This window comes from Megalops cyprinoides, chromosome 5 (genome assembly GCF_013368585.1).
Source record: "Megalops cyprinoides isolate fMegCyp1 chromosome 5, fMegCyp1.pri, whole genome shotgun sequence".
Lineage (NCBI taxonomy): Eukaryota > Metazoa > Chordata > Actinopteri > Elopiformes > Megalopidae > Megalops > Megalops cyprinoides.
Genome location: NC_050587.1, coordinates 19,188,640 through 19,212,034, shown reverse-complemented (window position 1 = coordinate 19,212,034; position 23,395 = coordinate 19,188,640). Strand labels below are relative to the sequence as shown.

Sequence of the window (23,395 nt, the reverse complement as noted above, 5' to 3'; positions counted from 1 at the left end):
TTTTCCTGTACCTGTTTCAGGAGAGAGGCATTAACATTCAGGACCAATCCTCTGCCAGGTGTTCATCAGAAACTTTCATGTTAAAGTAAGTAATCTATTATATTCTATTGTAGTCTTCCTTATCAGCCATGTGCCAGGCCTTTCACGTGCAGCTAGTCAAAGGGCCTGACGAACTGCTGGTGAGAGAGACTACTGGCACGGAGGCACCATAAAAATATTGTTAAACACATTCATTGGGACAGCAATCAAGACCTTTAAGATGAATAATACTATTCTGTTTATCATAATAGAATGTATACATAAGATTGAACAGCTGACTTTCAAGAAAATAGTATAAAGGGTGCATTTTTACAAAGGGTAATGATGCAATGACTGTGATTAATATGGATATGGGAGTTCATACATTAAATACAGAGGAAAAAAATGTTGTAACAAGTGATTTCCATGGAGGAAATAAAAATTCAAATCCAAAAAATGCTGCCTCTAAATATGTTTGTATCTGACAAAAAGGTTTTGGCATGGAAGATCGACTTACGAGTGATAGAACAAAAATTCAAAGATCAGGGTATGACTGGTGACTCTTTAGGACAAACGTGACTCTTTATTACCATTCACTTCTGCTCTACTTTCCACTCTCATACACATTACACTCTAATAAATCATTCAGGCATCAGAATCAACCTCCAGCAGTACACACCAGGCACCAGCAATCTACTCTGTTCAGTAACATGGTGAGCAAAAAACGTATTTCCCTTCATAGGCTGAGCTGGTTGATAGTGTAGCTAGCCAAAAGAATTGCTTTATTCCCCCCAAAAAAAACAGCAATAAATTAATTAAAATTCAGAATGACTACTCTTCTCTCGGTAGGTGTACTGTTGTGTTTTAATGACACCTGAAACCTAACAGACATGAGGGTGCACACTGCACACAGGTGAGTATGCAGTTCCTCAACATCTGAATTAGGAGGTAATAGCAGGGGTGGCACTCATGTTGCCACATTTCCTTCACCCGTTATGATCCAATGCAGCCACTCAGAGCCTCCTCCAAGCTTTCTAGCTGTCAGGTGCTGCTGATAATAATAATCCTTAGATATATAAATGAGGGGTAGGAGTAGACCCGCACCTCAGAATAAAAATGTCAGACAATTTGCAGTGATTCATCTGAAGGCAAATGCTCCTCAGTACAGCAAATGCTCCACAGTAAGAGAAGGCTCCTGGCAGTCAGTGAAGATGAAATGCAATGGTTTGATCACTTGCTGATTTCTTTTTATGGTAGGTTTTATATATCCTGGTTCCAGTCAGGAGATGGGTTGTGGGTAGGAGAGTTTAGCAAATGATGTTCATCGAATGCAACCTCTTTGTCAGCCCTTTTCAAATGGCAAAACAAATTGCAAACAGCAAGTGCGAAATGCTAAATCAAGCAAGCACACATATGTCTCTCCATTGACATCAACTTATTCTCTCTCCTCTGACAACCTTCCATTCACCATTCCAACATGTCCATTTCTTTCAAGGCTGCTCTTCAGTCTGCTGTTGTGCGGTTGCTGGGGCAACCGATGCCGAACATAACTTGTCTCAATGACTTGCAAGATTCTATTTCCCACAAATCACTCACGCATGTAGGTGGGAGGGTGCGCACACACACACACACACACACACACACACACTCTGCAGCTTTCCACAAAAAATAAGACCCTGTTAGAAGATGTAAGAAACATAGAAGGAAGGACACAGCTGAAGGACAACCTATTGTATGTGTGCGCTTTTTGCATGGGAGACCTTATGATCACACTGGAAATCATGCCCCCGAGTACAGTATACAGGTGTCTGTATGCCAGTATATGTACTGGGGTTACACAGTTCTGCTGCCAGTGCAAGAAATTACCAGGCAGCACAGAGGTACTGTATCTATTTGCAGTGCTGCCAAGGGGAACTGTTCTTTTAATCGACTTAAGGCAATAAAATCTCAAAAGTGAAATCGTACACGAGCACCAGAGTTTCTGTTCTTTGAGCTCAGACCATCTTTCGCACCTCAATAATAGCCATCGTCTTTAACATATTCCCAAGGCAGTACCATGATCCCAGGCAAGGCGCTTCTGTCATTTTAGCACATTTTGTGATCTAATTGTTTCCACTTTATTTACTATAGAGATGCAGTGGCACATTTCCCAGCATGTTCTCTTTGGAGTTGCATCCTGATGAAACCATATTAGAAGAAATAAACTTTCAGCTGGCAGTAGAAAGAGCCTTCAGTGTTTACAATATTCACAGAACTCTTGGGGCTTCGATAAAATCTCCTGGCCAAGCAATTCATCATGAAAAGCTTACCACTTTCAAGGTTCTGCGCAAGCAGGAACAAAAGCAGATACTTTTCTGTGGCATTAGACATGCTGTGAGGGTCATTACTTTCACAACAGGCTATGACCTCTCCCAACAGGCAGATGTTGACTGACACTGGCCAGTCTGAAAAGCAAGAATGATTTCAGAGTGCACCACCCTAAGCAAATTTGGCAACTAGTTGCTTTAAAATAATACTCCACTTGTGTATGTATAATATGTATGTATAATAATGTTTCAACAAGTTATTTTTCAAATCTGTATTGCATTACATATTACATACTGTATTGCATTGCATTGAAACCTACAGTCTATGCTCACTCAAACACATCTCAAATCACAATCAAGACGTTGACATACAGTGTTCTAGGTTTAAAAAGCTACCTGTGGTTTCTAGGCTAATGTCAATTACAGTGGGCAACACGAACAATTCACACCAAATATTTCCCCAATCAGACCTTCTTTTGGGTCTTGCTGGCAGGTGCAAAGTAAGTGGAAGAGACAAAATGCAGGAGCATGGCAATGGGTAATCAGAGACATAGTTACAAGCTTTTAGCAACAACTGAAATTTAGAAACAAGGTGGTAGGTGACATTCACATTTCAGTCCTACACCATCACCACCTGCACTCAACCTGTGAAGATTCTTGACCTCTGCATGCAATAAAAACAGCATGTGCTGATTTACTGATTTAGTCAAATGTCACTGCTAAATATTCCGGATGTTTCCAGCTGCTTCTGTGGCTTGGGGTGAGAACCAAGCAAACAAGTCAGTGAAGGATATTATAATAATGGCATTTCTTTAGCATGTGTTTTATTGATCCAAAATGCCACCCTGCAATCTTATTCCTAGATAATCCCCCTTTTCTCTGGCGTGTCCACCATAACGCCTGAGGACAATTGGGTGTAGCAGTCCAATGCAGATTAGAAAATCGACTCACTTGATTAAAACACATTGTCTTGAGGAAGAGAAGATAAAGTGAATCAAGACATCTCTGTCCTCAGTGGCTGACTTCAGAGATGGGAGGGTAAAACCTGCAGAAACTGTGCCACTGACCTGTGCCTCTCAGGTATTTAGATTATTAGCAATATTCTAAGAGTGACAGGGGCTAGTGGCACGTTGCTGTTAAACAGGGCTCTGTGGGACAGGATCCAGGTGAGGCGGCCAATAAGGGTCTAATTAGATACAAAGCCTAGCAACTGTTGCTAGGAGGCCATTCACATCAGGCCTGCAACAGAGTGTCTCATGTACTCTCAATTTTGCTGCACAATCATTTGATATGACAGACTGAAATCTATTTGTTGCCTGCTCTGTCCACATATTGTCCATAACAATACTACATGAAAAATTATACATGTGTTTATACATTATGTACATGTTTATCTTGTAACAATTCTATTTGACAACTGACATATGATTGAAATTTAGGACTGAGAAACAGGGTACACATTGCAGCAGTTAGGAAGCAGTGCAGGAAAGACAGGGCACCATTTATTCACAGAACACTGTATTATCTGTTAGTGTTATATCATTTACTGTCAACTATAGTATTTATAGACTGGATTTCAATGAATATTTTACCAAGATCAACACAGGTCCCACTATGTTCACCCCCCTTATGTTCATTGAAAAAGCAGGGGGATGAATTTTTGATTGTGTTGTCACTGAAGTGACTGAATAAGAAGACAGTCAGCTAGATACCAGGCGGTTTAATGCATAACCCTCTCACAGCGCAAGTGCCAGATGGACAGACAGACCCAGGGGAAAGGGAACATACCCACACGACATGAAAGAAAGATGCGGAAAACCACAGTTGATGAAAATATTATACCAGAGAGAAAGGAGTAAAAGGAGGAAGATTGAGACCAAGGACAATTAATCCCAGGATGTCGATAATCTCCTTTGCATGGATCCCCCTGATCACTGACTCCGCACCCATCAGAGCTGATCAGTAAATTAGTAGTCTTTCCACTCGCCACATAACGAGTCAGTGCTTTCAAGCGTAATTACCCCTCTCTCCCGGCTCTGGATGAAGAGATGGCAGACACTCCTTCAGAAACCAGAGACAGCTCAGATCAAACCCCGCCTCTCCTAGGGAAGCTCTTTACTAACAACAGAGTGGACAACCTGTGTGGACGAAGGTGCCATCTCACTGACGCACAGATACAAACAGACACAGGCAAACCATGCACATACACATGCGCATAACATGAGCCAACATACATGTGTGTATCAAGTACCTACACATACAAACACTGGGAGAGAGAAACACATACATCTGTTAAATGACATACAAACACACACAAGCATAAGCTTACATATTATACATACTGCACACACTCAGTCACACAAAACCAACCATCCCGCAAGATGAATGCCTCATTGTGCCTCGTTCTTTCTCTCATACTTTTTCCCTTTTGGTTTGGTTTACGGTTCTATATTCAGTTGTTGTTTTTTACATTTTTTTCTTTTCTCACTTGTAATTATGCAAATATGTAAATTTCCCAAGGTCATTTTGGTATTAAGTAGTTGAGATAAAAGGAATTTTTAAAAGGGCATTTTTAAAAGACCATTTTTTTCCCTCTCTCTTAATATATCTGCCTCCCTCTGTCCAACAAACACCATCAGATCAAGTCTTGAGAGGACCAGGTGACATGAGAAATGAACATGAATACTCCATTACCACAAAATATTCAATATATTATTGATTTTATTCTACTATATAGAATATATCCCCCAAAAAACCATGATGTCATCACAGGCCTTGAGATAAAGGATGAAGTTAATTTCAGCTTCAGAAAAGGCCTTATCTGTTTACACCTGGTATGAATACAGTACATAAACAGAAATTAAGTATACATTATGTTGACTAAAACAGAACCACAGGTCTGCATAGGTCATTTTTAAATTCATTAACAATTTTTAACAAAATCTCAAATTATTTTTCTTATGTTTACTATTTAAATGTTTATATTTACTTTTCATAACCACAAGAGAAAGATTTGAAAAGAAGCTACACTATGCAATTCAGACATTTTTTTCTCATATGAAATTCACTTGTCCATCCGCACACTATGGGAAGGTTGACTGATTAAACCTTAACGCCTGTTCTGAAAGCATAGAAGCTCTGTCTCTTAAATTTGGAGTTTGGAGTGCTTCACATTATGATAACCTTCCCCTTAAACAAGGTGAGACAGGCTTTATTTTGATTCAATTCATTTGACTCAGGTCCCGTTTGATGCTGATTACCAACTGTCTCAGAACATTTCAAACTCTAGTGCTGTACATCCAAGGACATCTCTATGTTTCCATTTCCTGACATGCATCATATGATTCCTGCAATAAAGAGGTAAAAACCTGCCAAAATAAAAAATAAGCAGATGAATAAATAAAGAATAAAACATGAATAAATGACTAAATACATAAAAAGTGTTAAACATTTAAGAAATACTTTCACGATTGTATTTGTTTTTTTTTTTTGTTTATTCTTCACTTATACATTAATTCATGTGTTCATTCACTGTCTGCCATTAATGTATCTATTTCTTAATTTATGTATCTATCTATGAATTTATTGTCACCTGTTTAGATGCTAAAGGGCAGTGTCAATCAAAATCACAGCACCCACGTGATATTAGGCCATATGAACAGTTGAAAGTGAACTGTAAATGGGATCTTTTTTGCATCCAAAATTGTTTTTTTTTTCTTTTATTTGCAAAATAGTGTGCAGCTAGCCAAAGCTGTGCAATGAGTTTATGCTGAGGTGGACTTGCATGTAGAACATGTAGACTTGGACTGTAGAAAACAAGAAAGTGCTACTCAGCTCTCCTTGACTGCAGTACTTTGCTAAAGATGTCCGAGCTTATCCATACATTAATGAAGAAAATTGTAACACTCACAATCAAGTTGATGGTCTGACTGCTTATGTGAAAGTTATCCCTTGGGATGTTTCTCAGCTCTAGGACTAAGTAGAAATAAACTGACCCACAATGGTGGGTTCCATGAAGCTCTGTCTAGCTCATCTTAGAAGTCTTCAGTTGGTTTCAGATTTGAAGCCGCAGTAACAGTTTTGCACTGGTAAAGAAATATGCTTACCCAGTTCTCCAGACTAAGTAAAAAACCTGTGTGTATGTGAAAGAGAGCTTACATGTTGAGCTGGAAGGGAGAGTCACACTTATGAGGCCCTGTGGGTAACGATGATTGCAAATGGGGCTCCTGAATGCTTTATTTCTCAGTACCACAGTTAAATGTAGTCAAAGGTACCAGCTGTGATTTGCGTAGTCAGCACTTCTTCCAGATTTGTGCTGCATTCAGCTCTTCTCTATAAGGGTTGAGCAATGACAGTTCATCTTTCCACTGTGCGTTCAATTCATCCACCTGGAGGAGAGGTTCACCTAAATTCTGTACCACATTCCTGTTGGAAATGAATTCCAGTTATTCCAGTGGCAGACAGAAACATTTACTGCATGATGGAGGTTGTGGTCTTTCTCTATTGAGCCAGAGTGGCCCAAAGGAAGCAGCTAAAAACACCACTGATCAATGGCTTATGCCCTGTCTCTAAGACATCATATTCTCATCATATTTGACAGTCTGAGTCACCTCACCAGAAGTATTTCTGACATTTAAAAACATATCCTGATCAAAAAACAGAGAATAATAAGGCATGGTCAGCTACTGTATTTGTGCCATATCGGAAAGAAGAAAAAAGGAACAAGGCTGTAACAACAATAAGTCACCATGGAGACACCTGCTTATCAAATGAATAATGTATTATTCATTTGATAAGCGGCAGTGTAGCATAGTGGTTAAGGAGCAGGACTCGTAACCGAAAGGTTGCAGGTTCGATCCCCGCTGGGCCGCTGTTGCTGTACCCTTGGGCAAGGTACTTAACCCACAATTGCCTCAGTAAATATCCAGCTGTATAAATGGATAACATTGTAAAACAACTGTAACCTATGTAAGTTGCTTTGGATAAAAGCGTCTGCTAAATGAATAAATGTAAATGTATTAAATGATAGCATGGGTTTATTAAGGTGAATGCTGTTTTGCACATAAAAGAAAAAATACAATTTTGGCTACACAAAAGATCCCATTTAGAGTTCACTGTAAATATTCACCAGTTATTAATATGGCCCACAAGGTTAGGTGAGTGTATGTAAGGGGAAGATGCATTTGAAAAACACAGGTATTAGGGCCACTCAATGTAAATTGCAACAGCATTTTATTTTTCCACAAGTAAATAAGTTCTAATGGAGTGAGAAATCCCACTATCTCTAACCAACAGTTTTTGAAGGCCCTCAATAAATATGAGCCCATATCCAGTGTCATATAATTTGAGGCAGTAGTATGGTTTAGTTGTGAAGGAGCTGGATTTATTTAAGGGTTGCAGGTCTTGAAGATCCTACCAGAACCTAATCACCCCTAAGCACCCCCATAGCACCAGCCCTGCTACCACTACTACTGTTACTACTACCACTATTACTACGACTTATAATAATAATAATAATAATAATAATAATAATAACAGTAGTAGTAGTAGTTATTTGGTTATTGTTGTACGATTCAGATGAAAAATTGTTAAATACTGACATCTAGAGGTACTGACTTAAACTGCTAGTGGAATCAATCTATAAACCTGGCGAACTGCAGGCATGTTATATCCCCGCAAGTCTTTATCCCATTTGCCTTGACAGCAGCAGAAATTCTGAGCAGATATTATTTCAAAACAAACTGAGAAGGTCAAATTTGCTGCACATTCTCTACTTGCCACCCTACTCGCCATCAGCCGTGCGAAATGTTCCTGCGACCACCTCCCGCTGTCGTCATCATAACGCGTCGCTGACGTTTCGGTTCGCTGAGATCACTGACGGAGCTGCGCAGATGCTCTGATTTGTATATCAAATAGATTGACCAATACAATAATAGTATAAGACATCGACTGCAACAACGGTGATCCTGTTTATATACGTAATGGTGAATATGCGCAGCGGTAAGATGATGCCCGTGGTCCGGAGGTTTGCCTGGCGGGAAATCTGAAGACTAACCGTATTAGTTAGTATTTTGCTGAATATACACGGATCTGCGAACATTTGGAAAATAACGTGATGTCTCGTACACTTAACTGTATTGTTGCTGTTTGCCCTAACATGGGTATAGGCAATAATGGAAATCTACCCTGGCATCCAAAAAGACTCAGGTAATAACAACACTTATGTAAATGTGTACCAGGGGTTGACTATTGTTAACGACGTATTTCGCAAGCTGTCTTAGGTTATTTGCACAGATATGTGGCTGAGTGGCTGGCCATTACAAAAGTTAGGAGTGAAGCTGAACGTTTAATGGTGGTTGAACTAAACATTCATACAAGATGTAGGGCATAGCTATTCTGTGCATGCTCAGAAGAGCTAACTAGTTAGTTAATCATTGATTCCCTCGTCTGATATTAAGTTTTACTATTTTTTATTCTTTAACTGAGCTGGTTTAAAATATGCAGCTGTCTGCTGTAGATAGCAGTTAGATGTCTTAGGCAGATTATTCACTGTTAATATATAGTCTAGCGTTAATCTCTCAGATGTCTTCATCTGCTTGTTTGTTTCTGTTTGTTTAGTAATGATTTCAAACTCTTCCAGAAGATGACGATGACTCCTACAGTGGAAGGTAACTTACTAGGAGGCAACGATTCAGTGTCGCTGGACTGCTAGGTTGATAACGAGATGTCTTTATGGTTAGCCGAACACCTAGCGGTATCTGTTGAAGATGTCGTAGTTGTATCTTTGGCTCAATAATAATGTTATAGACACTATATTTCTGCGGTTTTGCTTCCTTGCTTATATATTATGAATACACAGTGGTGCACCCTGAAAGTCAGTTAAACTAATCCCGTATGAATTTTTAGTAATGTTTAGTAAGGCTGAAATTTTGGTTTTAAGTTCAAGCAGGTTGCAATACAATTACATGGACACTTAAGTTCCAAACTACTCGTCTTTTTTCTTCTGTTGTTACTTTTTTACACATACTGTATTCACCAGTCATGTTGAAATGAGTGCTGTGTTGAGAGATTTCTCTCTTTGCAACCTGACACAACAGGTAAACAGAACGTGGTGATCATGGGCCGGAAGACTTGGTTCTCCATTCCAGAACGGAACAGACCCCTAAAGAACCGAATCAATGTTGTGCTCAGCAGAGAACTGAAGTGAGTCCAGTATCTCCTTTGGATAAAGTGTAATTCCTTAGGATACAGCAGACCATAAATTCACAGTTTATATGCGTACAATCAAATGGAAAAATGGCATAAAGAACTGACAAAAATTCCTAATAGAAGTATATACTGGAAATTGATTTCCACATGCAAATTAGTTCATCTCAGGGGAACTAGTGAGACGTTTAAAATGGGCTAAATAATGAACAGTAATGAATTTTGTCATTTCACAGACCACATAAACACGTTAGAACTTAGTAGTATCTCTCCAAAAATGAAGACAAGGGTGTCACCTTAAACACATTAATACGTTGAACTCTTTTTAAGGGGGGAACCTCTTCTCTGTCATCAAGTGTGCAGTTTTCTGGAAAAATAAGCATTTTATGTGGTAGAAAAGGAATCCTATCTTTCTCAGGTTTACAGCACTTTGTTAGCTAAAACAGAAAATGGCGTTTAGAGGGCTTCAGTGTATTAACATGGACGCCCCCTGCATTGACATTCAGGGACAGCGTCGGTGGTGGTTTGTGGTGACTGAATGAGTAATCAAACCCCTGTGGTGTTTGTTGTGTGCAGAGAACCCCCCGCAGGAGCACACCACCTGGCCTCCGACTTCAGCTCCGCACTCCGCCTGCTGGACAGCACAGAACTTGCAGGGCAGGCCGATCAGATCTGGGTCATAGGCGGAAGCTCCCTGTACAAGGTGACAACAGAAGCGTCGTGCATTCGGTCTGACACATGTATTGTGCATTGTTATTTATTCATTTGGGGGGTGTTCTTATAGGTAGCAACTTACAAGGCTGATATGGCGTCACATGTAAAGTAAAACACCACAGAAACAAGAACGTACACAGTGGTCACAGAACAACCATAATCGCTGTAATCGGGCTGTCCATGTAACAGACCAGTGTTAAAGCAAAAACCTAGTACCCAGCAATTATCTTTGAAGAGCACCATAAGAGAACCCCTGCTCAGGATGAATGTCAAGGATCATAGGAATCGTAATACAGATGTTTTGCTGTGCATGTTAACTAAAGGTCACTGAAAGGAACATCGGATTGGTGTAATTACCAAGAAAAGAAACAGCGCACACTACAGATTTGTTGAAATGATGCCATTGAAGATTAATTTGCATACATGGGAGTAGATATTTACTTATCCTTTTACATTTTTCACAGAATTTAAGTCCTCTTCCTGTTAGATGCCTTTGAAGTAGAAAATAGTGTTTCTTTCTTGAATGCATTTATTGAATTTGAGTGAATGCTTTTGTCAAAAAAACAGAAAAAGGCTCTCGGTTACCAACATTTGCCAAGGCTTGATTTTTTATTTTTTTTTTGTAGTCTGTGACATTGCGGTCAATTGTTCTCGTGTGGTAGGAACGGCACTGTTTCCTATGGCTATGAGAGCCAGCTGCCTTAACAATATTTGATTGGCTGTATTTGTCCCCCTCTATTTAAACATCCAGGTGGGTTGTTTCCATTCAGGCCACCACTGATAACTCCATGAATTATTCATTTGTGTGTGAATCAGAGGATTGTGAGTGCAGGCAGGTCTTTCTCTCGCAGCTGGCTGTTATGCCTTTGAGAGAATGGGCTGCACTTTCTCCAGATACAGTACCTGAATGTCTTAATCTTGCAGACAGAGGATAAAAGGGGTTCTGCAAAGCTGCTCCGTGCTCTCTGCACTGGTCTTAATAATCAAGATCGTATTGTATCGACTGCTGTGAATAAGCCAATGTAAAAGCTGACGTTAGAGTAACAGCAGACAGATACGAACAAGGATAAAACCATGAAAGCCGGCTAATCATACTCTAGAGCTCCAGTTTAAAAAGACGGGTCTGTAGGAGAGATTTAAAAGTGACAGGATCCTATTTCTGATGTGCTGATGGAAAGAATTTCAAAGGATGAGGAGACAGAGGAGGCTGTGTGTTTATGGAAGCTGAGAGGACCCGAGTCTGGTGATCTGAAGGAGCAGACAAGGGCTACAGGAGTGAAGATGTTCAGTCAGGTAGACAAGATACAGAACCACTGAGGGATTCATGATTGAGGAAATGTTTGACACCTTAACATATGGGTAACCTGTGTGGTTGGTAGAATATGATGATAGTGTGTGAATGGTGCAGTGAGTGGCTGGGCAACAGAATTCTGAGCATAGTGTAGTTTACTCTCTTATCAGGAAAGGAAACCGAGTGCGTATTGTGATGACCAGATAAGAAGTAAAAAAAAAAGTGCTGTGGCAGTAGATAAGAAATGTATAGCAATTTATAACTTAAAAAAACAGCAACCCACAGCGAAACGCCCCGCAGCATGAGGAAAAATGAAGTGTAAACATATGTTTGGCTGGTTCAGGATCAGCATTGCCTTTCTTTGGCTATCAATTAGAGACCAGAGTCGCATGAGGAATCTACTCATTAAAAAACGTGTTGCTATGGCAGCTCCCATTGCACCCTCCTCTGCTGTTCTATTAGACCAACTCGTTAGAGGCCTTTGAATTAATTTGTCCTAGTTTAATTCTTTACTGCTTCCAAAACATGCACGCATGTGTACACATGCACGCACGCACACACGCAAAATCTTGCTGAAGTAGACCTCATTAGCTTGTCTAATAGAACATATTTATCTTGATGGGGTGAGGTACCACAGGAGGAAATACACATGTCAGACTAGGGGTGCTTTAACCTGTAAATTTGCAAGCTGAGATTCACTTGCTGGTCTTGGATCAGATGTCTTGGGCAGGTAAAGTATGCATCTTAATAATTAATAATAATAATAATAGTGCAATGCTCATTGTTTTATCATTCCATACTCTGAATGACCCGTTTCCTCAAATGTTGCTGGGTACTGCATGTTAGAAGGGGAACAGTTGTGACAACTTCATTTAAGATGGTGGCTTGATGACCCCTCCCTCTCCCTCCCCCCCACCCCCGTTTGTGTCCATGTGACACCTTGTCCTTGTGTGCAACAATAAACTGCGCACACGCACCTTCACTTGCCTGCTGCCTGTTGCCATGGAGACCTCATTGCTCAAGGATATGGAGATGACGTTTTTGCCGTTCCCCTCCAGCCAACTTCACTTTTAGTTCTTTTATTATAAAGAGATGCAAACCTACCTGTTAGCGTCAAAGCTTTGCCTTTGCTGGTTTACTGTGAGGTAGAATGCTGGTCTGTGTAACAGGACAGGAAATCTCCCCTTCTCTGTGCCACACCCATTACAGGAAGCGATGGAGGCCCCAGGTTTACGTCGTCTCTTTGTGACTCGCATCCTGCAGCAGTTTGACTGCGACACGTTCCTGCCAGAGATCAGCTTGGACAAATACCGCCTGCTGTCCGAGTGAGTGGGCGCAACGTCTCCGGCCTCGTTTCTCCCTTTTACTCTCTGTCACTCTGTGTCCCTCTAAGAAAGGTTTATGAACATACAGTTCTAACCTCATCTTTTACGCAGCACAGGCTTACCCACCAGCCTTTCTCATAACACGCATGAACTATGTCAAAAAAAAGTCCTCCAAGTGTCATGTGCAGCATACAGCAATAATTCACTACTTGAAGTTCCAAATGATCAGACCATGGGCAGGTAGTCAAAAGATGTGACTAGCCCTAGTCATATTAGATAAAATGGTTTTCTCCACAAGTTTAAAAATACAGCGTACCACATACTTTCCATGTCAGCTGTTCATGGCATCCGTCCTTTACCCCACCTTTTTCTCTGTTTATAATGTCCAAATTGGGAGGGGGGAGGGGGGTGTCAATAACATTGGCCTCATGGCCAGGTGTGGTCTCTTCACTGGACCCCAAGCCAAAAATCAGTGCCCCTCTACCCACGTCTAACAGGCCATTTCAACAGGCTGTTCCCTGGCTTGGGGGACATTGTAAACTGAGAAAAAGGTGGAGTGGAGGAGGGATAGAAATTCATGTCTACTGAACATCAAATTATAAAAAATTAAGGGGACTATGTGGAATGAGACTGTTTATGTCAGGTTTCTCTGAATTGCTTCCCATGAGGTCTTTTTACACTATGTAATCATTCTTCTTGTCCTTTTCCTTCTTCCCCTTGTTCAACATGAATGCACAATGAAGTGCACAGTGGCAAAAAATTTTTAAAAAATCATGGAAAAGATCAGGACAATTATGAAACGCATTTTTAGAGTGAAGAGCATGTCCTGTTTTGTTCCTGAATGGTATCAAAGCGATGCATTTTTTATTGCACCACCATCTACCACAAAGACGCTGGGAGTCATTGGATACAGGTCTAAGTGCATGGAATCCACACATATTGTCTCGCCTCATTTGACTTGACAACAGGATGCGTGGTATTTGAATGGTCCAGCTGGTAGCAGCTGTCCATGTGGCAGTAATAATCTGCACATGTTCCCCTCACAGGTTCCCAGGAGTACTAGCAGGTATGCAGGAGGAACATGGGATCCAGTACCAGTTTGAGGTGTATGAAAGTATTCAAAACTAACAGCCGTTGCCCCAGACAAACTCCTCTTCTGCGGACCGAGACCAGAAAGATGTGCACACGATGGAATCACTCCGCGGTTGCATTGTCCAATTATGCTGTCAAGTGTTTTATTTTGTAAAAGATTATATCCAGTTTTCAGGTGGTGTATTGAGTTTTATAATGAGAGAAGATCTAGACCTTCATCTCAAGACCATGTTACCACCATCTGGGCAGGATGGAATTGTTGGCAGACGTGACCTGGTAGCTGCCTGTGGAGTGATTGAACTAGAACCACAGTCATCAAGCAGAATTAGTCTTGAAGGAGCTGAAGAATTATTCATTAATTTGGTGTACAAAGAGAATTTTAATTTGCAGATACTGACTTGGCCACAGAATAAGAGAAGGCAGACCCACCAGATCTGGAAATATGAAAGCATTTCAGTCAGAGGTCTGAAAGTAACTTTACCATTTGCTTTAGCTGCCCTGTAATGTTACAGGACCGTTGTCAAGTTTGCCTCCACAATAAAGAGAGCCTCCGATCAGATATGTCATGGAAGCAGTGTGTGTTGTTCTTTCATTCAGGCACTCTGATCTGGGAAAGGGCCGTGTGGGCTACTGTGGGGACAGTGTTGGTCCACCAAAAAATCCTTAACACAGCAGGGTCCAATTTCACCCAGTTTTGCTGAGGTGCTTCCAAGCGATTCCCCCCAGCCTGCAAAACCATTAGCTGTAATTTAAGTTCGTCTGGAGTGGATTTCATTTCCTGGGATCGCTGCCGGGCCCTTGAGGAGCTCATCTACACAGGCGCGTATAGTGAAGAGCGCATTTGCATTTCTAATGGAGCCACAGGGCTGTTATTAGCACCCTTACACATGCAAACACCTGGGGAATACATATTAGTGACCCACATCTCCCTCTCGCTGAACTGCACTGGTCTGCTTTTTGTTTTTAATCAACATAATGATACTGTTCATGGTCAGTGGTGTGAAGTACATGTTGTACAACAAGTCTGTCATGATGTGATTGTTCATGTGATTTAGAGTTCATGGTTACATGCAAGATTTTTGTCAACAAGCATTTTCTGAAGTAAAGGCTTATAGGGACTGAGACAGTGTTCCTGCAAAGTAGCTGGAACCTAACCATCAGTAATTAATTCAAGGTAGGTAGGGTGGAGTCAGGCTTTGGGTGGATAGAGCAGGTAGTTTTCAGTGGCTTTCTGTGAAGGGTTTGGGGGTTAATTAGAGGTGGGGGTGTTTGCCCGCTGTTGTCAGTCTCCTTGGACACACTGCGGTCGTCAGTAGTGATTAGCTGTAGGGTAATCATTTCTTGGGTTCTTTCAAGGACCTTGGATTATGTCTCATTGACCTTCCATTTCTGTCTTCTGTCTCAAATCAAACAAAAGGAATTAACAGGAATTAGGACTTCCTGTTATCTAAGGCAGTCTGTGCTCTGTTTTCCTGTTTGTGTTTTATCAAATTTAACCTCAGCAACCTGGAAAAATGGTGTAGAAAACATTTTTATGACAAGAGTCCTGTCCTTTCACAAAATATTTTCAAGTAATTATATTCTGTTGTAATTTGGTTTCTTGGGGGCCAGTGATGGTCATAGAAGGTGTTTGGCTGACATATTCAGTTAACACTTAAAAAGTTAGAAAATAAATGCAATTCGTTGCTCATTTGTGTGTTTATATTTAGATATGACTGCTTTATTTTGCATAGTCTTTAACGCCCACATGTGTGACCAGTACACAGAACAGCCCAATCAGTGCCCTCCCTGGGGGAGAGAAATTGCGCCATATCACCCTTGATAACAGACATGGAACATGGCGTGAGTTTGAATCATTACGCAGAATGTTCCTACTTTCAGAGGACCACACAATGGGGGGAAAAGAGCTGTCCAATTACCAGCAAATTCCACCTGTGAGGATGGTAAGTTTCCGCCCCACTGTCCTTGAGAGCAGCTCCTGTACTGGAGGAGTTCTTGCTGTCACTCAATGTGGAGACCCTGCCCACTGTGTCAGACTCTCCCCTTATGTCAGTGGCACCTCTCTCTCTTGCTCTCTCCATCTCTCTCCCCATCCCTTCCCTCTGTGAGAGAGAGAACGGAACGTTGCCACTCAGACCTGAGAAACGTCACACCTGTTCTGCTCTACACGCACACACACTCACATCCACAGCTCCATCTGTAAGCAGGTGTTCAGATTGGTCCAGAAACAGGCACACATCATTCAGTTTGCCATTCCTCTCCACTCTGTCTCTTTTTATTTTCCGCTGTAACTTTGGAGCTGTAACAGTGCAGCCGTCTTCACAGGACTCGCAGGGGATTACTTGCTCCTTCATCAAGATGTAACACTGCAAAAGACAGCACATCTGGGGGGCCTCAAGAAGAGGGTTTGTGACCAAGAACTGTTGGTAAGTACGTCCTGCCGTGCGTTCGACCACGGTTTTCGCTCAGGTGAACCAAGGCAGCGGTACGATGTGGTGGTCTCACTGTAGTTTTGGGAACGGCGCCTTGCCGTAGCATGATGGAAACGCGGTCAAACAAGCCTTTTCATACTGTGCACATTTCTTTCTGTTTCTCTCCTTGTCACATGCTTTGGGTTGGAGAGAGAGAGAGAGCTCTTTGGCTCACTCCCACGGCAATGCTTGCATCGCTGCCCTTTTCCCTGCGCTCGCTTGGTGAGCTGCGGAAGCTCGAGTGGCAGTCGGGAGCCACTCCACATTCTTTATTTGGTGCGCACTTGTCGCTGGGCTGTGCGTTCCTACTGTCCTCTCTCTGCTGCTGAAGAGCAGCTTCACAGCTCCCCCCCGCCCCCTCCTCGGAGGTTTGGAGCATCACAGAACAACGCTGACGGGGCACAAGTCACCGGCACGCTGGCTAACTTCTTCCATGGAAACCGGGAGCACTGCAGTTGATGATGCGTGCTGTATACAGCTGATCAACAGAGGGTTGCGGAAAAAATGCAAACGGTAACAAAAAATCCAGAAACCTCCCTTCATGACAAGGCAAAATATTATGATGCTGATTCCGAAAAAAAAAAAAAAAAAACTGCTGGGGGATAATATCTTCCCTGTGGTGCACAACGAAAAAAGAAAAAAGTTGGGAAAATGAATTCTAACTGAAATTAAATCCAGGTAAATTCTTAAAAGAGTTGACATTCAAGCATGTACTTAGTGTTGTAATCATTGTCAATGTATGAGAGGTGGTTTTAAGTGGCTCATATGTTAAAACCTAGTTAGACCTTCCAGTTCCTTTTATAGTGGCTGATACTGAATGAAACAGATGACTCATATCAGATGCCCAATACAATCAGCATACAGAGGCTGTCGTCTCCATCGCGGTGTAACAGAGGACCAATTTTTTTCTGAAAATTTCAAATAGCGACCACAGTTATTGTGCTCTGATGATAAGACACGCGCCGTCACCATCCCAAATGCAGGTGACCATTTCCAAAGGTTCATTGTCACATTTTTGAGGTGTGGAGTGAAGCTGGTGTGGAGCTCAGCCTGGAAGCACAGAGTTGCCATATGGTAATGTCTTGTTACACAAACCTATGGACTCCAGACCATGTCTGGTCATCTCAGGTGTTAGACCAGCCGGCTGTTCTCTCTGCCCACTAATGTGCCATCCACCACAGTAAACGCTAGTTTATTGCTTTGTTTTCCCTGATAACTCTAGTGACTGTCCCCTAAAGATAGCCAGGCAGCAGAGACAGACATTTCTTTGTTTTGCTTTAGTACCAAACCAGCAAGCCCTGGACAGCTTCAGTCCCTTTGAATGATGTAACTGCTCATAGGTTAGGTTTTGATGCAGCACATCCCATCATATCCATTGTCAGTCATCTGAAGGTGCAAAAGAGATTCTGCAGGTCATCTTGAATGATGTTTAGGGCAATAATTTGTAATAAATGCAAACATGTCAGCTGAAATACAACAAAATATTGTGACTCCTTTTCTGCATAAAATGATAGCAGAATCAATCTGTGTTTGAACCAATAACTACCTAGCCTTGCTTTGCATCTATGAGTCTCTGACTATGTTTTGTGGTCCTAAAAATCCTAACATAATAACAGAATTCCTACTGATATCCATTTACAGGGAATATTCACAATTGTGTATGGAACTGCAGAAACTTGTGGACAGTCATATATAAAGCTGGTTGTGTGATTTTTTTGTTTAGCTACCTTAGCTAGTTATAAACAAAGTCATAACATCATTCTGGTGCACTTCATGTGTAATTAGTTGGCTATCTGTAAGCAGACAGCTAACTGTCAAGCTATATATCCTAGGGACCTACAGTAGCTACTGAGTAAGCCTCGCTTTCCTACCATGCACAGCACTGACATACCTTTAAGAATCAATGCCGTGACTTGGGGCCACACCTTTGTGCATTCCTACAATTTCTGAGAAAAATAAATGACAAATGAATCACTAGCAACTCTCCTCCCACACTTCGAAGCCTCACCTGAATAATTATCTTGCCAATGAACAAGGATATTCCCAGGTGTGTAATGCAACTTCACATGCACCTGCTAAGTCAGGTTGGAGCTACCTGACAAGGAAGAAAATTGAAGAAGGTTAAGTCAACAGTCAGTCAACCAGTCAATGAACCACACAGACTGAATTATGAGTATGTTTGAGATGTATAGCATATCCAATTATAGCTTAAATACTGAAATACGGACAGGTATGAATTAGTTCTAGACTTGATATGTTGATATGTTAAGCATATCCCTTTCTGCTTAGCCTTTGTGGACAGAAGGTATTTTGAATATTTTTACTGTGGATCTTTTTTCTAGTCAATCCAACATACTTGCTTAGACTCAAAATTGTGATTGCCTGAATAGCCTAGTCCTCTTTTGTCATCGTCTTTTCAAAGGAGTGGACAGTCATTATGGAGGCTCTGTTCAGTCCTTGCTTCAAGGCCGGAGACAAACAAAACGCTTGCTGCAGTCTTACATTCCATTCTGTCGGGTTCTAAGGGTCTGGGCATTCACAGTAGGAAAGAGATACATTTTGCCATTAGCACAAACAACCGAACAACAGATATGATTACATCAGGACTTACCTCTGTGTGCTTTAAAAACACCTTTTTTTCTGTTTGTCAGGGGTTCATTCTACCTTTGCCTGAACTCTCACTTAGTCATACTTGCTTATCAATGTTGAGAGGTCCATGTATTGTTTCTATTTCCAGTGTTGTGAATAAAGCATCTTCTCTGTAGTCTGCTTGTACAACAGATAGGTATATGTATACACTAACAGAATACATGACTAGCAGAATATAATACAGAACAGAATATATACAGAATGTAATGTATTTCTGCTAAATGCCAATAATGAATATACATATCACTCTATTGACAATATATATACAAATACCATTGAGGAGTGAGTTTCAGTGCATATACTCGCCAGCTACAAAATGAGTCTGACATCGGGTTCAGCACACTCAACAGGAATTTGACTCAAACCTGATATTCACTCACTGACAACTGATCAATCAGAACGGTTTCTGGTTCTTACCACCACCTCGGGCTAAACATCTACAGTTGCATTTTTTTTTTTTACATGTTAACAACTGCCATATTTCCACCAGCCCTCTGTGGCCAGTCTGACCCTGTCTTGGCCTTTGCGTATAGAAAAATATTTAATCAGAGATTACTTTGCTGCAGTTTGAACTAGTGATAATGGCAAAAAAACACTGGGCCATTGTTAGGAGTTCAAACACCAGGCAGGGCACTTTTAATGCTTTGAAGTACAGTCCTTCAGCTTTCAATTCACATCAGCTTTACTTGCTTAACGAAACTCAGGCTTATTACTATTGCTAATGCACAAACATGATAAATACAACACATGGGAAAAATGAAATGAAAACAATTGTGTGACAATGATATTACCAACATTAATGGTCATGGCAACAATAATACATGAAAAAACAAAGGCATGTAGATTATTTTAATATTGGCATCATTAGTATTTTCTTACTGTCCCTCAGGTTAAGCTTGCAGACAGTAATACTATGTGTCCTTCCTCCAGGAGTGATGGTAGTTTCTGTGTCTCAATCATGTTTAGTAGTAGGGGAGGGTGTAATATAAATGCTTCAAAGTAATTGTTTCTCGGAACTGATGACGGCATCACAATGAAGGAGAAAGTGTATCTCTGTGTCCACCTCACCCGTATCACAGTGACCACATAGCCTCTTACTTGTAAGGCACCAGTGCTAATGCTGTGGTGCATGCTTTACATCTGCCACCTTTTTGAATGTGTCTGATATCAACACAAGCCATCACACACGATGAAGGTATCCACCAACTGAAGAAAGTAACAAACAGCCATGTATCTGTGAACGATGGCTGCAAATGGCCACAGGCATAACCTGGTGCTAAAGCATATGTACACATCTGTAGAGCTGACATGCATGACTGGTGTCCATAATGAGGAATTCTTGCACACCTTTGTACTTTCATTAAATATGAAGTATATTCCCTCATACATATGTCTTTGTTTTTGTTCTTCTTGCAGTCCTCACCTTGAGGCTTTCAACAGTGTACCTAGGTAAACAGATTCCATCCAAGGGCTACTTTTTTAAACTCGCTCTTTTTTAACCTAAGCAGAGAAATATATTTATTCCACTCCCCCTTACACATGCTCTTGCAATACAAGATACGACATTTTGCCAGTATTATAGAGTTTTGTAAGAGGTAAAAGGCAAGGCCAAAACAGACAAAGGAGTATTGAGGCATGCTGTCACTCTCTGAGGGAGAGAGACAGAGGAGAAAGAGAGGGTAAGCATACCTCTAATCATACTCGGCCTGAAAGGAACTGTGTTTTCAATGCCATCGCCCAACATGTTTTCAGACAATAAACCCAAAGTCCATGCCCCCTTTCTGCATTTAGTTTTCCTGTGCTGACACACACTGGTTAGTGGCACAAAACAGAGCAAAAGCAAGGCTTAAAGATGAAATGCAATGATGCGCTTTAGTTAGTGGACGGTGGATTTTTCAGTCTGAGAGAGTGAGATCAATTAATTATACCAGTACATTTCCAAGAGAGCACTTTATGTAATAAATAAAAAAACAGCTATTCTGTAGTTCATCAGGTTCAAATGAAGAGTCAAATAAAAAGAGTCAAACTTACAAGGTTTTGAAAACATTCATCCATCTATAAATCAAATTTGACCTCTGAATTTAATGCATTGCAGACACAGTGTGTAATTCAAGGGCTGTTAGCTGAAGATTGTGCAAATGTATGTTTATTTTTTACGTCATTCTTTTGTTCAAAATGTGACAGAAAATAGTATGAAATGTAGCCCCTCAAGTAAAAAATGTAGGCAGGAAAAAAAAAAGAAAAAAAAACAGTTTCTCTTCCTTTTTGTCAACAGCTCCTGAGAAAGTGCAGCACCACCTTTTTCTATGAAGGTTGAGCCATCGAGGGTGTAGCAGCGATGGAGGACGTGAGCGAGGTCCGCACAGACAGCAACTCTCTGCTGAAGGCCGTCTACCTGAGCCGCCTGCGTCTGACCCGCCTCCTGCTGGAGGGCGGGGCCTACATCAACGAGAGCAACGAGCGTGGGGAGACGCCGCTCATGGTCGCGTGCAAGACCAAGCACGTGGACCAGCAGAGCGTGACAAAGGCCAAGATGGTCAAGTACCTGCTGGAGAGCGGAGCCGACCCGAACATCCAGGACAAGAGCGGAAGGACGGCTCTGATGCACGCCTGCCTGGAGCGGGCCGGCCCCGAGGTGGTGTCCCTGCTGCTGCGGAGCGGCGCCGACCCCAGCCTGGAGGACCACTCCGGCTCCTCCGCCCTCATCCACGCGGTCAACGCCAGCGACAAGGAGACCCTCAGGGTCCTGCTGGACGCCTGCAAGGCCAGAGGCAAGGAGGTCATCATCATCACCACGGACAAGCTGCCCTCTGGGCGGCAGATGACCAAGCAGTACCTCAACGTGCCCCCTTCGCCTAACCTGGAGGACCGCCTGCTCTCCTCACCCATGCCGTGCACGTCGCCCTCCGAAATCGAGCTCCGCACGTCTCCCCAGGCGACGACTTCCCAGCAGGGGAGGCATATCTTCACCTTTAAGGACTGCCAGGGCTCTGGTACTGCCGCGTCTCAGCCAGGCTCCCCCACCCACAAGCCTAGCCCGGTCCACAGCGGCATGGCTAAGTTTCTCCACCTGCAACGGCTGAACTCTGAGCCCTGGCTGAAGATCCCTCAGTCCCTGCTAGCACAGCAGACCAAGGCCTCCTCTCTGACCGAGGACCTGCCTGACATCACCCCAGAGGAGGAGCTGTCTTTCGGGATCGACGGGCTGAATTTCGCCAAGGCGCCTGCCGCCAGCTTCCAGAACATCCACTCCAGGGACACGGCTTGCTGGAGCCGGGCACTAGAGCGGGAGGCAAATAATGACGGAAGAGGAGGAGGGATGGGAGGCCTGTCCAGGAAAATGTCTTACGACGACATATCCTCACTTCACTCCTCCTCGCACCCAGACATCCACCGCAATGTCACCGCTGTCACCCCCCTTGGTGGCAGGGACCCAGACTGCCTCCCCAACCTGGCTGTGTCCAGCCTGCGCAACATCCTTCAGCGCAGGAACGTGGGCATGGAGCACTACAGCTCTGACTCCCAGCTGTCCCAGTACAGCGGCCATGGCCCAGAGGACTGCAAGGGGCTGCTAGAGAAGAGGAAACTGGTGTCTTCCCGTTCCTCCACCCTATCTGGCTCCCGGGAGTCTCTGGAGAGTACGGCTCAGGTTGCCCGGAGGCACCCAGGCATACTGGAGCGCAGGGGTTCCGGGGCTTTGCTCTCCGACCACATCTCCCACTCCCGGCCTGGATATCTGCCGCCACTCAACCCGCATGTACCCATCCCCCACATCGCCATCTCTGGCACCGGCAGTATCGGCAATGTTGGCGCTACCAGCGGCAGCGCAAAGTTGGTCTGCGGGGCCGCCACAGGCTTGAAGCCCCTTGTTCCCACCGCGCCCACCTTCCCCAAAGACCTCAAGGCTAAGAAGATGCTCCTCAGACGCCATTCCATGCAGACGGAGCAAATCAAACAGCTGGTCAACCTGGAGGAGATCTTCAGCCACTGATGCTACGCAGGCAATGATTTCCTGTGTACCGACACCGAGATGAACAGCTGTGTATTCTGTCTGCTAGAATCCCTGTGTTGTGGTGTGCCCATATTATCACGTGTATACCTACAATATACTGCACGTTCATGTATACTGTAATATACTTGCCACACAGCAGGTTTATGTCAAACCATCCATCTTTAGCAAAATGTCATATTTGTGATGGTGGTGTTTTGTAACACATATCTTTTATTGCTTGTGATTAATCATTATCTGGAAAATGAAATACAAAAAGTTGAACTAATGAGACTGTACAATTTAGCGTTCTCCTGAAACATGCTGTGAAATGC

The 23,395-nt window shown here is 42.5% G+C and overlaps 2 protein-coding genes across 2 annotated transcripts; both read left to right on the top strand.

The window, feature by feature from the left end:
* The first annotated feature begins 8,341 nt into the window (after window positions 1-8,341).
* LOC118778504 (dihydrofolate reductase-like) lies at window positions 8,342-14,038 on the top strand. Its single transcript, XM_036530053.1, has 6 exons — window positions 8,342-8,531; window positions 8,943-8,992; window positions 9,422-9,527; window positions 10,107-10,233; window positions 12,745-12,860; window positions 13,907-14,038. Exons 1-6 carry the CDS (start codon window positions 8,440-8,442, stop codon window positions 13,986-13,988), a joined length of 573 nt encoding a protein of 190 aa, XP_036385946.1. The 5' UTR covers window positions 8,342-8,439; the 3' UTR covers window positions 13,989-14,038.
* Window positions 14,039-21,410: 7,372 nt separating this feature from the next.
* LOC118778561 (ankyrin repeat domain-containing protein 34B-like) lies at window positions 21,411-23,063 on the top strand. The gene has a single exon (XM_036530155.1). The coding sequence runs from the start codon at window positions 21,411-21,413 to the stop codon at window positions 23,061-23,063; it is 1,653 nt and encodes a 550-aa protein (XP_036386048.1).
* Window positions 23,064-23,395: the final 332 nt, after the last annotated feature.